The 14,585-nt window shown below is 50.3% G+C and overlaps 1 protein-coding gene across 2 annotated transcripts in view; it reads left to right on the top strand.

Annotated features, from left to right (window-relative positions):
• Positions 1-1,191: 1,191 nt before the first annotated feature.
• ACVR2B (activin A receptor type 2B) overlaps positions 1,192-14,585 on the top strand; it is a 32,981-nt gene continuing 19,587 nt past the window's right edge. For both annotated transcript variants that reach the window (XM_046003137.1, XM_046003136.1), the window contains exon 1: positions 1,192-1,484. In XM_046003137.1, the coding sequence (XP_045859093.1) occupies positions 1,433-1,484 (52 nt within the window). In that variant the 5' untranslated portion in view covers positions 1,192-1,432. The remainder of the gene's footprint in view (positions 1,485-14,585) is intronic.

Genomic DNA, 14,585 nt, shown 5'->3' with positions numbered 1-14,585 from the left:
GTGGCAAGTCATGAGAAGCCAGGGGACAATTTCTGTATCCAAGGATCCTGCACATCATCCCTGAATTGTGATGGGTTTTCCCTCTTTGGCTGGGAGCCCCATCATGACCTTCCCAAGCTCTGGTTGTGTGATAAGGAGAGTGGAATCTGAGATGAAGAACAAGGGGCCCCGAGGAGGAAGGGGGCAGGGGAAGAGGAGAGCAGAACCATTTGCCAGACAAGATCTTCAGCTGGGTGGACTGGAGGCAATTGAGAACAATTTTGAAGGTACAGACTGAATCAGGGGTGGGGGTGGGGGGCGGTGGGAGTGCCAAGGACAAGGGTAAGTTTGGGGAAACCAGTTGCCATTGGTCCTTTTCCACCTGCGACTGCTGTGCAGGGAGGGGCTCAGCTCCCTCTTTCACACAGGTGGGTCCAACTCCAGGATACCCAGATGCCTTTGAAAGAGGGAGAGAGAGAGGGAGAGAGGGAGAGTGAGTGAGTGTGTGTGTGTGTGTGTGTGTTACGGTTGCAGACGTGGAGGACTACCTGTCATTTCAGAAAAGATAGGCTTTTCTGCCGATTACTTCGGCACGAAAGACACGACCTTCCCATGGTTCACACTGACCCCCATTTCAAAGGTGGGGAAGTGGAGACGCGGAGGGGAATCCTGGCAAGTCCGGGGACTATCCACCCACTCCCGCCCGCACCGCAGGGCAGTGCGTTCGGGAGGGTGGGCTCTAGCCCGGAGCAAGAATCACAGGTGCGGCGCCCACCGGGTGCCAGCGACCACCGCCGCCTCCTCTGCCAGTGCGCAAGGCCTCGCCCTCTAGTCCGGTGGTGGAACGCGACCTCCCAGAGGGCGGAGGGCGCGGGCTGGGGGCGGGGCCTCCTTGTTGTTGTTTCTCCCGGGCGCCGCCCCTCAGGGGGGCGCGGACCACGCGGCCGGAGGGCCCGCCTCCCCTCCCCCTCCCCGCCCAGCTCGCCCGCCTCTTTGTATCCAACATCCGGGTTTCCCCGCTGGCTCGGCTCCGCGGCCGCGGCTCAGGAGCCATTTTGGACTCGGTTCAGTTCCCCTCCCCCCACCCCTCCCCCCGTTCATGGCCCCTCCGGACTCGGCCCCTGCGCCCGGGGCCCGGGCCCAGCCCCGCCGCGCTATGCCTGAGTCGGGCGCGCCCCGGCCCGCGCCCCGCCACCGCCCCCCGGTCCCCGCGTCGCCCCGGAGCCCGGGCCGCAGCCTGCGCCGCCCGCAGCGGCCCTGAGCCCGGCCCCGCCGCCCGGCCTTTGGAGCCTGCACGCTGTCCGGGGACGAAGGCGCAGGAAGCGCGCGGGGAACGAGACCTAAGGAAGAAGCGGGAAGAAGAGCGCAGCCGCCGCTGGGCCCTGCGCGCCCCGAGAGCGCCGCGCGGCCCTGCCCGCGGGCTCCGGGTGTCCGCGGGGCGGCGCCGCGGAACATGACGGCGCCCTGGGCGGCCCTCGCCCTCCTCTGGGGATCGCTCTGCGCGGGTAAGGACGGGGCGCGGCGTGGGGGGCGCGGGGAGGGCGTGCGGGGCCGGTCTCGGGCGCCGCGAGGTGTTTACCAACAAAGGGCGGGCCCGTGGCCGCCTCGCCGCGCCACCTGCACCCAGCTTGCCCCTCCCGGGGCGGGGACTGGGGGCGCGCTGGGCACCGTGCTTGCCGATCTTGGGGGGACGATCTTGTTCGTTCGGCGGCCTGGCGACCGCATGTTCGGGGCCGGGATCCAGAACCTCAGGGTCGGGGTTCAGGCTACTTGGGCGCGTGGAACCCAGGGAGATTGAGAGGAAAACCAAAGCGTGGAGAAGGTGGCCAGATCTAAAGCCGGGTGGCGAGATCGTAGGTGCAGGAGGGGCTGGGGATAGGACTGCGCGACTTGCGGAGCCACTAGGTGTTGCGAAGCGAAGGGGGTTGCTTCACACAGCTAGGAGGAGTCCCCTGCACCCCGTCCCACCGGCATCTGCCTTGTGTTCCCCTCAAGGCGGCGGTTGGCGCCAGCTCCCACCTACGCCCGCTTTCTCTGCGGCGGCTCCAGGACGCGAGATGCGGTCACCCCAAAGGACCGCTTTGTTCAGGGCTCCTGAGAAGGGAGGTGGGGTGCGAAGGAAAATTAACAGGTCCATTTGTGCCTCTGGGATTCACGTGGCGGGGATGGATGACCGGCAGGGCTAGTGTTAAGCTCGCGTGCCTGTGGTTGAGCGTGTGTGGGTGCGGGTGTATACACGCGGAGTTCCCGCTGGGAAAGCGCTTTTCCCCAAGGCCGAAGCAGTGATTTTCCTCTTCTAACAGTGTTGGGGCGCGCCCAACGCGGGTTGCGCGCGGCATTGGGCTCCGCACTCCGGTTCGGATGGCTCCAGGTAGACCCGGGAAGTGTGGGGAGCCGCTTTTTGAGGCTCTAGGGAGCAGACCAGGGAGGTCGGGGCTGTTGGTGCGCGGAAGCGGGGGCACTGGGTCCTGCGCGTCTTTGTTCCCAGCCCCCATTACACATGCAGCGCGGGTCCCTTGCCGCCCGCGGTGGCAGCAGCGCGGAGTCTGGGAAACCCGTGAAGGGCGGGGCCTGGCGTGCAGGGGCGGGGCAGGGATCCCCGCGCTCCTGCTGGGTGGCGGTGGGGAATCTCCATCCCATCCCACCCCACCTCTAGGCCTCCTTTTAATGTAGCGTGGCTTAGCTGTCTGCAGCCAAAACAAGTGAGTTGTCTGCGTTGAGTTTGGAGCTGCGTAGCCTGATCGCAGGGAGGAGGGGATGAAGACCCCCTTATTGGTACTTGGGCACAGTGTGGGAGGGAGCGTCACGGCTCTTTTGGAGCCCTTTCCCGTGTGGTAGAAACAAAGTGGTGTTGTTGAACTCATTGCTCTCTCTTTTAAGTGCTGCTTCTGAAGGGACAGGAAGGCATTGCTCTTCAGAGGATAGGGCCGCGCAAACCGACTTAATAGACACGCAGTAGCCCACTTGGTTGTCTAGATCCTCTTGAAGGTCCTGGGCTCTTCCAAGCCCCAGCCTGCAGAGGGGACCTCCTTCTATGACAGGGCAGCCTAGGATCTGGAACCCTCATCTTAATTTGTCTCCATCTCGTCTCACCAGTCTCATCTCCCTCCCTGAAGAGGCAGGACGAGGCGGGGGGGGGGGGGGGGGGGGGTGGCGGGGGGGGGTGGGGATTGGGCCCGGGGAAGGACTTTATTTCCCTCTTTCCCACTACTCCCCCCACGTGGCTTGGGCAGTGCTGAGCAGTGTGTTCTGCGAAGTGAGGCAGCTGGTGTTAGACTGGAATCCAAGTACTTATGTTCCTGTCCAGAGAGGAAGGTGGGGTGGCTGGGTGTTTCTTGTGACCACAACAGTCAGTTCTCTGGTGGCCACTGCCCTCACCTGTGAGGAGTTCTGGGAAGAGCTGGCCCTCCTGTTCCTTCGATTTCATGGATCGCCTTACTTCAAGGTCTTGACTTGCTGTTTAGAAGTACCCCATCCCCTGCAGCACACACAGGAGGAGAATCAAGGACAGCACTGTCCAACAGAAGTGCAGCATCAACCATGTATATAATATAAAATTTTGTAGTAGTGGTAATGAAAGGAAAAAGAAACAGGTGTCTTAGTCTGTTTGGGCTGCTATAAATAAAGACTATAGGCTGCGTGACTTCAATAACAGAATTTGTTTCTCACAGCTCTAGTGTCTGGAAGTCCGAGATCAGTGTGCCAGTATGGTAGGGCTCTGGTCAGGGCCCTCTTTCTGGCTGGCAGATGGCTGTCTTCTCACTGCATCCTCGCATGCCCTTTCCTCTGTGTTTGGAGGGCTAGGCAGAGAAAGATGATTCTTCCTCTTCTCCTAACCCCTAATTGAGGGCCCTGCCCTCGTGAACCTGTCTAACCCTGATTACCTCCCAAAGGCTCCAGCTCCAAGTACCATTGTATTGGAGGTTAGGGTTTCAACATACCGATTTTGAGGGGACACATAGAAACATTCAGTCTATACCTCTGAAACTAATAATACGCTATCTGTTAATTAATTGAATTTAAATAAAACAAGAAAAAATAAACATTCAGTCTGTAACAAGGTGAAATTAACTTTAATGGTATGTTTATTTAACTTAATATATACCAAGTAATCATTTCATCATGCAATCAGTATTAAAACAGTTAATGAGACATTTTACATTTTTTGTACTATCATCAAAATCCAATTGTATTTTATCTTATTATTTTTAAAGATTTTATCTATTTGACAGAGAGACACAGTGAGAGAGGGAGTGGGAAATGGAGAAGCAGGCTTCTCTCTGAGTAGGGAGCCTGATGCAGGACTCGATCCCAGGACCCTGGGATCATGACCTGAGCCAAAGGCAGATGCTTAATGGCTGAGGCATCCAGGTGCCCTTCCAGTATGTATATTAAACTTAGAGAATATGTCAACTCAGACTTTCCCATTTCAGGTGCTCAGTAGTCACATTTGGCTAGTGGTTACTATATTGTATGGTGCAAGTCTAGAAGAAAAGGGGAATTTATGCTGTAATAATGGCACATGGTGTTTATTATAGGACCACTGTTCAGTTAGTTCTGCAAGTTTTTTGTGTTCTGTGCCTGGCTCAGTATCCTTGTGAAATAAGTTATTTGATTCTTGCCTTGCAATGGACATCCTAGACACACTTCTGTGGGTCTCTTTAGAACTTCTGAAATATGTCTCTGTATTTGGGGTTCAGATTAGGGCCTGTGGGGGTGGGGTGGAGGCTTTCTAAGTGGAGTGTCAGGAGCCACTGGTGGAGGAGGACCTGACTCTTGCCTGTCCCATCAGGAACTGCCAGCTTTGACCCAAGTTGTCCTCAGGGGCTGGATACTCTGTGATCCACAGATGTTGTGTGTTTCCTCGGGAGAGAAGTGTGTGTGTATGATGAGTAAGGTGACCCTCAGGCTTGTTGTAGTGGTGGCTATCAGAGATGCAGACCTCAGAGCCACGGGCTACTGGTGCCATCCCCCAAGGAAAGGCATCCTTTGCTCCCTGTCCTTGTACCTGCTGGGTACTCTTTGCTGACTGGCTGGGCTGCCCTTCCGGAGGAGTGGTCCCTTTGATCTCTTAGAGGCTCTTCTGAGCTAAATGATACGAGAAACTCACCCAGTCTTCCAGGTTCTGTAGCTGTGTGAATAAACAAGTTCTGGGACCCCACAGCCTCCCACAGCTTGGATGGGCCTCTGGTGTACTACTCTGCAGGGTCTTTCTGGGCATGGCGAATCCTCAGATAGCACCTGGACCTCTCCTGGCACTTCAGCTAAGGAATTTTCAGGGAGCCCAGTGAAAGGTGCCCATTCTGTACTGTGGACCTTTGTATTGTGAGCCCCTCTGAGAATCTGATGAAAGCTGTGGACTCTTCCCCCAGGTGAATACAAATAAAGAGAGAGCACATGCGCGTGAGAACCAGGACAGGTATTGTGCATGCACACTTTCCCTTTAGCACTGATACCAGGAGCCTGTAGCCCCCTGCGTTGGACTCTGTGAAGTCCTGGCTGCCCTACACGTAGCCACTGTACCAGGCCTGAGGGGCAACTTGTTGCCCTTGGTGAGGGGTGCACTGTTTCTTCCCACATTGCTTCTAACCGCAGGATGGGACTTCTTTACTTCTGCCTTTTGTGATCCCTGTGTAGAGTTTACATTCCAGCCCTGCTCCCCTCCTCTTTCTCCTCCTAGAGGCAGCCCTCCCTGGAGGGCCTATGCATTCAGCCCCTTCCTGGGAGCTCAGGGTATTGTAGTTGGAGACCAAGGGACATCAAGTGAATAGTTAAGATTCCCTTGTAGATACTGGCCTGTTACTGTGGATGGAGATTTGGGGGCTGTGAGGAGGAGCTGGGGTGGGAATACTTTTGAGAATGACACTAGATAGACAGTTCTCAGGCAGAGGCCTGGCTGGGCAGACCTCATTCTAGGACAGGGTTTCTCAGTCTTGACGCTATGGACAATCTGGACCCCATGATTCTCTGTTGTGTGTGTGTTTGGAGGTGGTGGTGGGGAGACCTGTCTTGTGCCTTTTAAGATGTTCAGCAGCATCCCTGGCCTCTGTTCTCTCAATACTAGTGGTACTTCTCGTTGTGACAACAAAAATGTCCTGGGTAGAGGGCTTGCAAATCACCTCAGGTTTAGAACTCCAATCTAGAGTGTTCCCATGTTTCAAAGAGACAGTTGTGGGAGGTGGGGTTATGGGCAGGTTGGAGTTTCCTCAAAGCCTGGGAGATCCCTGCTTGCTCAGCCTGCTCAGGCTTGAGAATTTGATTGGAAATGAGCGGCTCAGGAGTCCCCCCTGCCAGCCAGCGAGGAGAATCCTGGCGTCCTTGAGTTTTCCCAGAAGCAGTTCGGGTTTCAGGGAGGTGGCAGCCATAGGTGGCTGGGCAGCCTGCCTGCCCGCACCCGCCCACCCGCCTACCCGCCTCTGCCCGCCGCCTTGAGCTTTGCACAGGGGCCTCGTCCTCCCACTCGCGCAGAATGTCAGGTAGTGCGTGTTGCCGAGGCCACCGCGCCACCTGGAACCCCGGGGCTGCCGGCTCCGGAGCCGCCCGAGCTGCGGCTGGGAGCTGAGGCTGGCCAGAGCAGTGCCGGGCCAGAGCAGTGCCGGGCCGCAGCAGGACGTGGGCATGCCCCTGCCCTCCAGCAGGCCGGCTGCCTGGCGCCCCGTGGAGCCCGGGGACGCCAGCGTAGGGGGGCAGCCTCTCCCCCGAGGTATGGGCGCAGGCCTCCACCCTGGCCTCTGGGAGTCCGCGGGTAGACCCTGGGAGGTGGGCTGGGCAGGGCCGGCGCCCCTCACCCAGGGGGTTGGTCTCTTTGGGCTCGTGTGCTGGCTTGGCAGGGGGCAGCCTCGTGTCTGTGCTCCATTCCAGCCTCTGCTAGGGAGGTCCTTCTGGGGGCTCCTCTCTAGTCTCCAGCTCAGCAAGGCACAGCTTGCTGCACTGGGACCTGATTGCAGACTGATTGCAGGTGGGAGGACGCAGTCCCCATGGCTTGCATTTCCAGGTTCTCCACACCACTGCTGTGTCCCTGTTTATTGGAAGGGTTTGACACTTCTGGTTCGGTCTTGTTGCCTTCTCAGAATTCTTTATTTTCTTTCCTTCCTACCCATTAAGTCTTTGTTCTGCAGTAGACACCGACCCCCTTGGGGCTTCTTTTTCTTGGTCTTTCTCCACCAGATGGGCCCAGCCTGACCCAGAGGGGCCCGTCTCCAGAGGACCTGGTGGCCCCGCTCCTGGATGCCCAAGTTGGGGGTGAGGAGATGCTGCTGCCTTCTTTTGAGTCTCTGTTTTAAGTTTCTCAGTGATGTCTCTGTTGGCTGTGCTGATTATAGGAGTTGGAGGTGAGCTGTGCTTCTTCCTGGCCCAGAATCAATCATGGCTTCCTGCCTTTGAACAGCCCCAGGCTTTGCCCTGGTTATTACAGTCTTGCTGGACACGTATATGTGCCTTTTTCAGACTCAGGGACTGGCAGCCCTAGCTGGCTGTTTTCATTCATGGACATGTGGTTATTGGGAGCAGGTGTTGGAAAGACAGCCTGGCCCACTGGGCAGATGTGTGGCCCTCCTCCCAGGGGACCTTCTCTAGGGGCCAGGCCTGCCACACAATGGGACTTCTCTTTGGTCAGCCTCTCAGCTGGAGCAGAGGTGTTTTGTGAGGTGAGCTCGTGTTCTTGTTTGCGAATGTTCCTCTGCCGACTATTTCAGTTCCACTCTGACAACCAAGGAGGCTAAAATTAGTTCTGGGAAGGAAAAGGAAGGCTGATTGGAAACCCAAGCCCTTGGCTGGAGGATGGAGAAGGCTGCTTCCCGGAGTTTGTGGTCGAGCATTTCGGAAGATGTGACCAGACCAGCTGTTGTCTGTCCATCTGAGGAGAGGGTGGGGCCCCTGCTGACCTCCTCAGCCTGAACCAATGGAAATGGGAGGCTGACTTGGAAGCTGAGTCTCTTGAGTGTTGATGTCAGGATGTTTTTTTCTTCTGGCTTGTGTAGTGGTGCACAGTGTTTTCAGGTATGAGGACAATGCCTTTTAATGTCTAATGTCATTGACAATCCTCTTTCTACTTCCCACCCTTCCCCATTGATTCAGAAAGAATGTGTGAGTTCTCAGAGCCCTGGGCCGACAGCCATGGGTTAATAAACCCATGTACTTTTATGTACTTTTTGGGAATTTCCTTGTCACTCAAGTTTTGATGTTCCCTTCAGGTGCTCAATAGCCAGGCAGTCCAGGGCCTGCTTTAGAACTGGCTTGGGTGGGAAGTGGGTTAAAGAGGAGCCCTGTGGCTCATGTTTCATTGCGGGGGGAGGTCTAGCCTTTCTGCCTGAGAAACTGAGGATCAGGGTTCAGCTGCTCTAGGGCTTAGAAATAGAGGGGCTGAAAAGTTACAGAGGTGAATTCTGCTTTCCCTCCCACCAGGCTGGCCCCTCTTGTGAACCCCCAACCTGAGAGTGGGTCCTGCAGGGTCACTCAGGGGAAGGAGAACTAGGACAATGCAGTTCTGCCTCCTCTGCCCTGAATAACCACTCTGAAACCTCCCTTTACTCCAGGGTCTCCTGGTTAGCTACCAGGGTATAGCTGGGGGAGTAGAGGTCACTTGGGCTGTATTTCTTTTCCCATTTTAAATTTTATTAATTTCTGATTTTATGAATAATACACATACATTCAACTGTAGAAACCAGGGCTTCTTACCACCCTCAGTCCCTACCTGGTCCCACCCGAGTCCTTCTACACATTTTATCTGTGCATCTGTGGAAGTACTTCGAGAAGTAGGATTTTTTTTTTAAAAGATTTTATTTGTTTATTTGACAGAGAGAGAGAGATCACAAGTAGGCAGAGCAGCGGGGGGTGGGGGGGGGAAGCAGGCTCCACACTGAGTAGAGAGCCCGATGCGGGGCTCAATCCCAGGACCCTGAGATCATGACCTGAGCCGAAGGCAGAGGCTTAACCCACTGAACCACCCAGGCGCCCTGAGAAATAGGATTTTTTAACTTAAAATGGTATTGTTTCTTTTCAAACATTTAATTGGGGTATAAAATGCATGTAGAACAGTGTAATTATCACAAGTGACAGCTTGATGAATTTTCACAAACTAAATATGCTTGTGTAATCAGCATCTAAGTGGAGAATCAGAAATTGACCAGCCCCTATCTCCACCAAGCCCTTTCTTGCTCCCTTCCAGTCTCTACCCCTACATCCCTAAGGGTAATCACCATCCTGACTTCTCACAGCCCACATTAGTTTTGCCTGTTCTTGTGCTTTATATGAATGGAATCTAGCAGAGTGAATTGTTCTTTGTCCATCTTTTGCTTACTATGTTTATGACTTAATATCTGTATTGTTGCATGTCATGGCTTTTAAATTCAGAGGTATGTTTTGGCAGTCTTTCTCATATGTATGGATCTACCTGATCTTTTTATTTTATTTTATTTTGTAATATTTTATTTATTTGACAGAGAGAAATCACAACTAGGCAGAGAGGCAGGCAGAGAGAGAGGAGGAAGCAGGCTCCCCGCGGAGCAGAGAGCCCGATGCGGGGCTCGATCCCAGGACCCTGAGATCATGACCTGAGCCGAAGGCAGAGGATTTAACCCACTGAGCCAATCAGGCGCCCCTACCTGATCATTTTAATAGCTGTGTGAAATTTCAGAGTTTGTATATGGACTACATTTTATCTAGTCTGTTGATGGATTTTCTGATTGTATACAGTTTATGCAGATTGGTTCTTAAATACAGATGACGAGGAATTTCTGGGTCATAGGATGTGTGTATTTTATTTTTATCAAGATTTATTTATTTAAGGTATCTCTGCACCAAACGTGGGGCTCAGACTCACAGCCCTAACATCAAGAGTTGCGTGCTATACTGACTGAGCCAGCCAGGCCCCCCAGGACATGTATATTTTAAATTTTAATAGGTACTGAGAAATGGCTATACTGTTTTTCCCCCAACGAGGCTACCCAGGTGATGGCAGTGGGGGCAGAAGCTGGGTGAGATGGCAGGTAGCCTCCTGCAGCTATCTGTAGGCCTCTCCTCCCCCTCCAAAAATGCGAGATTGCAGAGGTTGGAAATAGCCCACTTCGTAAACGGTGCCCAGACAAGGTCTAGTGTCTGTGGAGAGCCAGAGAGGCTCTTTCCTGTATCTGAGCCTCCCGTGTTGATAGAGGAGAGGTAGCAATGGACTTGCCAGTAAATGCTGTACTGGGTTTGGGATGGCGATGCATGTGTGTGTCTGTGTGAGCTCACCAACCAGGCTTTACACTACCTCCAGCCTCCAGAGAGGCAGAGGCACTTGCTGAAGGTTGTGAGGAGCTGTGCCTAATGGCACCAGCACTGGTGACCCCAGTGCATTTGTCAAGATTGTGGCATGGCAGGATGCTGATTCCACATGTGGGGATAATGGGGGTAGGGGATATAGGAGACACTTGCAGAAGCATTATTTTAGAATCTGGTGAGGAGCTTCTTATGACAGAAGGGGCTCTAGTGAGCTTCACGTCTGTCTGAGCGTGTGCAGTGTTCCATTGTATAACTTTCTGTCACGAAAGGCCACGGAACTGGGGAAGATAGTTTGAGATAACTTTTTTCCAGAGCCTGTGTTTTCCTGGTCTGCTTCTTTAGCATGCTGTCCGCTGTTTCACCACTCTTTCCCTGGGATTCCTTGTGTAAACCCACTTGTCAGGCTCTGCTTGTGGATTTAGGTGACTGTGAACTTACGGTACTGTTTCTAGGATGAATGACATCCCAGTCAGCTTTCCCACTTTGTGCAAGTGATGTGCGCTGTCTGTGCCTTAGACTGATAGGGCAGCCATAGAATGGGTGGCTTTGAAATACCACAGACTGGGTGTCTTCAGTAACAGAAATGTATTTTCTCACAGTTCTGGAGACTGGAAGTTCTCCTTGGGGAGCCAGCAGGGTTGGTTTCTGGTGAGGACTTTCTCTGGCTCGCAGATAGCTGCCTACTTACTGTGTCCTCACATGGTCTTTTCTCAGTGTGTGCATATTCTCCTGGTGTCTTTTCTTCTTCATCCGAGGATACCAGTCCTGTAGGATTAGGGCTCTACCCTTACAGCCCAATTTGACCTTAATTACCTCTTTAAAGGCTTTACGTTCAGTACAGTCACATTGGGAGTTAAGAATTTGGGGGCGGGGGAGACACTCAGTTCAGCCCCCAACAGTCTGAAATAATAAAATTGGTTGAAAGGGAATTCTGTTTCCCTCTTGAGTTATACTTTGGAGTGAAAGTTACTTTTTCCATGCCTGTAGGGTCTGATTAAACACTTCCATGGATGGGATTATCTACATAGGTGATTTCAGTTTCTTTGTATGGGTAGAGGCCCTTTGGGTATTATGTACTCCTGAAAATAGCCTAAAAGCTGGGTAAAAAGTAGATATGGAAGCTTCCTCTTATGATGACCAAGACCAGCCCTCTTTCTGAAGGCATCTGGAAAAGATGGACAGATTGCAGCAACATCTCTGGCTGAAAGCATCGTACAGCTAAGAAGAAAGTGAAGACCTACCAGGACAGGATATGTGTGAGGCCCTGGGTGGTGACTTTGATGTTTGAGTCTCTTTTTAGCCCTTCCATATGGGCCATCAAGAGGGTTGCATTTGCATTTGATGGCCTTGTGTGGCTAGGAAGACAGGGATTGGAGTTTTCAACAGAGGGCAAGTATGGTGAACCCCTCCTTTTGAGTTGGAACCCCAAAAACTTGCGGCAAGGGGGAACCAAAAGAAGACAAATCTAAAGCAAGATTAGGATGTTCTGGAGTTAATAGTGCCCTTAGCTGCCTGCTAGGAACACATGTAACATTATAGGAATGTAACAGCATTGTAGACCTCAAGTTATTTTACAGACAGTTTTGCACATTACTGGGTGATCATGATCATTTTAAGTAAATAGCCATCAGAGACATCACAGTTGAAGCAAAACCTGGGTGAGCTCCAGACTGGAGTTATCATAGGTATATTGAAAAGTAATGCTTGCTACGATCAAGGAAATGAAAGTGGGGATTTTAGTAGAGAGCTGGAAGAATATATAAGAGCTAAATGAAAACTCCATTATAGATTTATGTTGTATATGGACAGAAATTAAGAACTCAGTGGATGATTTTTATCAAGAGATTAAGTAAAACTGAAGAGAGTATTAATGAACAGGAAGATAGATCAGAGGATAATATACAGACTGAGTCCTGGAAAGAGAAAAAGATAATACAGAAGAGAGGGAAAGATACAGAGAGGACAAAGTGAAAAGGGCTAAGATCCATGTAATCAGAGCCACAGAAATGACCAGAAATAAAAGACAGAAGCAGAAGAGATAATAGCTGAGAACATTGCAAAATGAATGAAAGGCATCAAGCCACAGATTCAAGATGCCCTGTGAACCTAGATAAGATAAATAAGATTTATATACCTATTCTTATTCCAGCCAAACTTCTGAACACCAAGGAGAGAATCTTAAAAGGCAGCCAGAGAAAAAAGGCATATTTACAATCAAAAGAGTAATGGTTATATTGACATCTAACGTCTCAGAAACAGTGGAAGCCAGAAGACAATGGAATGATAGCTTTAATGCTAAAAGAAATTTTTGTCAACCTAAACTTCTATATTAAGTGAAACTGTCTGTCAAGAATGAAGGTATCAGGGCACCTGGGTGCCTCAGTCAGTTAAGCTTCTGACCCTCGATTTCTCCTCAGGTCATGACCTTAGGGTTGTGCGGTCGAGCCCTATTTCTGGCTCCACACTCAGCAGGAAGTCTGCTTGAGATTTTCCCTCTCTCTCTCTGCCTTTCTTCCCTCCTCTTTAAAATAAATACATAAATTAAAAAAAAAGAGTGAGGGTATCAAGTAAAGAGAGTGTTCTTCAGGCAGAAGCTAAATGATCTAAATGGGAGGTCATAGATGCAGAAAAGAATGACGAACACTGAAAATGATATGCATTTGGACATGAAAGAACTGTGTTACTGAGTTTGAAATAAATATGAAAGCATCACATGGCAACAATGCTATATGGAGAGTGCAGTGAAAATGGAATTAAATTGTTCTAAAAGTTCTTACATTGGCCACCATGAAGATGAAACTACCCGTTAATGTTAGGTTTTGATAATTCAAGGAGGCATGCTGTAATCTCTGGGTAATCACTAAAGGATAGAAAGGTGATAACTTTCAAGGTAATAAAGGGGACAGACACAAATTGAAAAGAAAGCAATAAAAGTGAGATAAGGGAACATAGAGCGGGAGGGGTAAATAGAACTAATATCCCTAATGAATATAGGATGCAAAAGTCTTTAAAACATTCACAAATAGAATCTAGCAATATGTAAAAAAAATACATCATGGCCAACCATTTAGTCTCAACTATTTTAATTGTCTAACAATTGAAAATCTAATCTGCCATCCATGTTAACAGAGCAAAAACAAAAAAACAAAAACCCATAGGATTATCTCAGTAGATGCAGAAAAAGCCTGTAGGGTATAATCTTTAATCCTTGGAGTAAAACAATTTGGAAATGCAAAGGACTAGAAAGAGTCCAGGCTATCTTAAAGAAAAAGAACAAGTTGTGCCAACTGGATTTGAGGTTTAAAATGGGAAGCTTTTGAGATGCCTGGGTGGCTCAGTGGGTTAAGTGTCTGCTTTGGACTCAGGTAGTAATCTGGGTGTCCTGGGATTGAGCCCAATATCATGGCCCTCTGCTTGGAAAGGAGTTTGTGTCTCCTTCTCCCTCTGCTCCTCCCCCTGCTCATGCTGTGTCTCTCTCTCTCTCAAGTAAATAAAATCTTTAAAAAAATAAATAAAATGGGAAGCTTTTGGTGCTTGATAGCTAAATAGACAATGGAATAGAATAGAAAGTCCAGAAATATATCCATGCCTATACGGATGCTTAATTTAAGACAAAGGAGAAACACAGAAGTTGGAAAATGGACTGCTTTTCCCATAAGAGTCAAAGCATTTCAGTTCTTTTGAAGTGATATTTCATAGGCGTGAGAAATTGTTTCAGTATTGGGAAGTGGTACTAGTTGATGGGGCTTCAACGGGGGAATAAATCACCCATTTTTGTCTCTTAGTATTATAAAATTTCATCTTAATAACCACTTTAGCTATGTTGACATGGTATATTTATTTCTATTCATTTACTTTCAAGTTGTCTTTGTGAATTTTTTGTTTCAGATTATTCAGTGTTAGAATTTCCATCTGGTTCCTTTTTTTTGTAGGTTTTTTGTTTTTTTTTAAAGGTTTTATTTATTTATTTGAGAGAGTGATAAGGAGTGAGTGGGAGAGGCAGAGGGAGAGCAGACTCCCTGCTGAGCAGGGAGCCCCGGGCGGGGGTGGGGGTGGTTGTTAATCCCAAGGACCCTGAGGTCATGACCTGAGCTCGAGGCAGATGCTTACGCAACTGAACCACGCAGACACCTGTTTTTTGTAGGTTTTATTTCTCTGCTGATATATCCTATCAGTGCCTTCATTGGAATGTATTTTCCTTTAGTTTCTTGAATGTATACTTCTGATAGTTACTTTAAAATCTTTGCTAATTCCAACATCTGATCATCTTAGAATTAGTCTCCAGCAATTATCTATTCTCTTGAATATGAGATACATTACCTATTTTTTATATAATCTTGGATTAT

This window comes from Meles meles, chromosome 4 (genome assembly GCF_922984935.1).
Source record: "Meles meles chromosome 4, mMelMel3.1 paternal haplotype, whole genome shotgun sequence".
Lineage (NCBI taxonomy): Eukaryota > Metazoa > Chordata > Mammalia > Carnivora > Mustelidae > Meles > Meles meles.
Note: the sequence above shows the minus strand (reverse complement) of the source record. Positions and strands in the feature narration are given on the sequence as shown.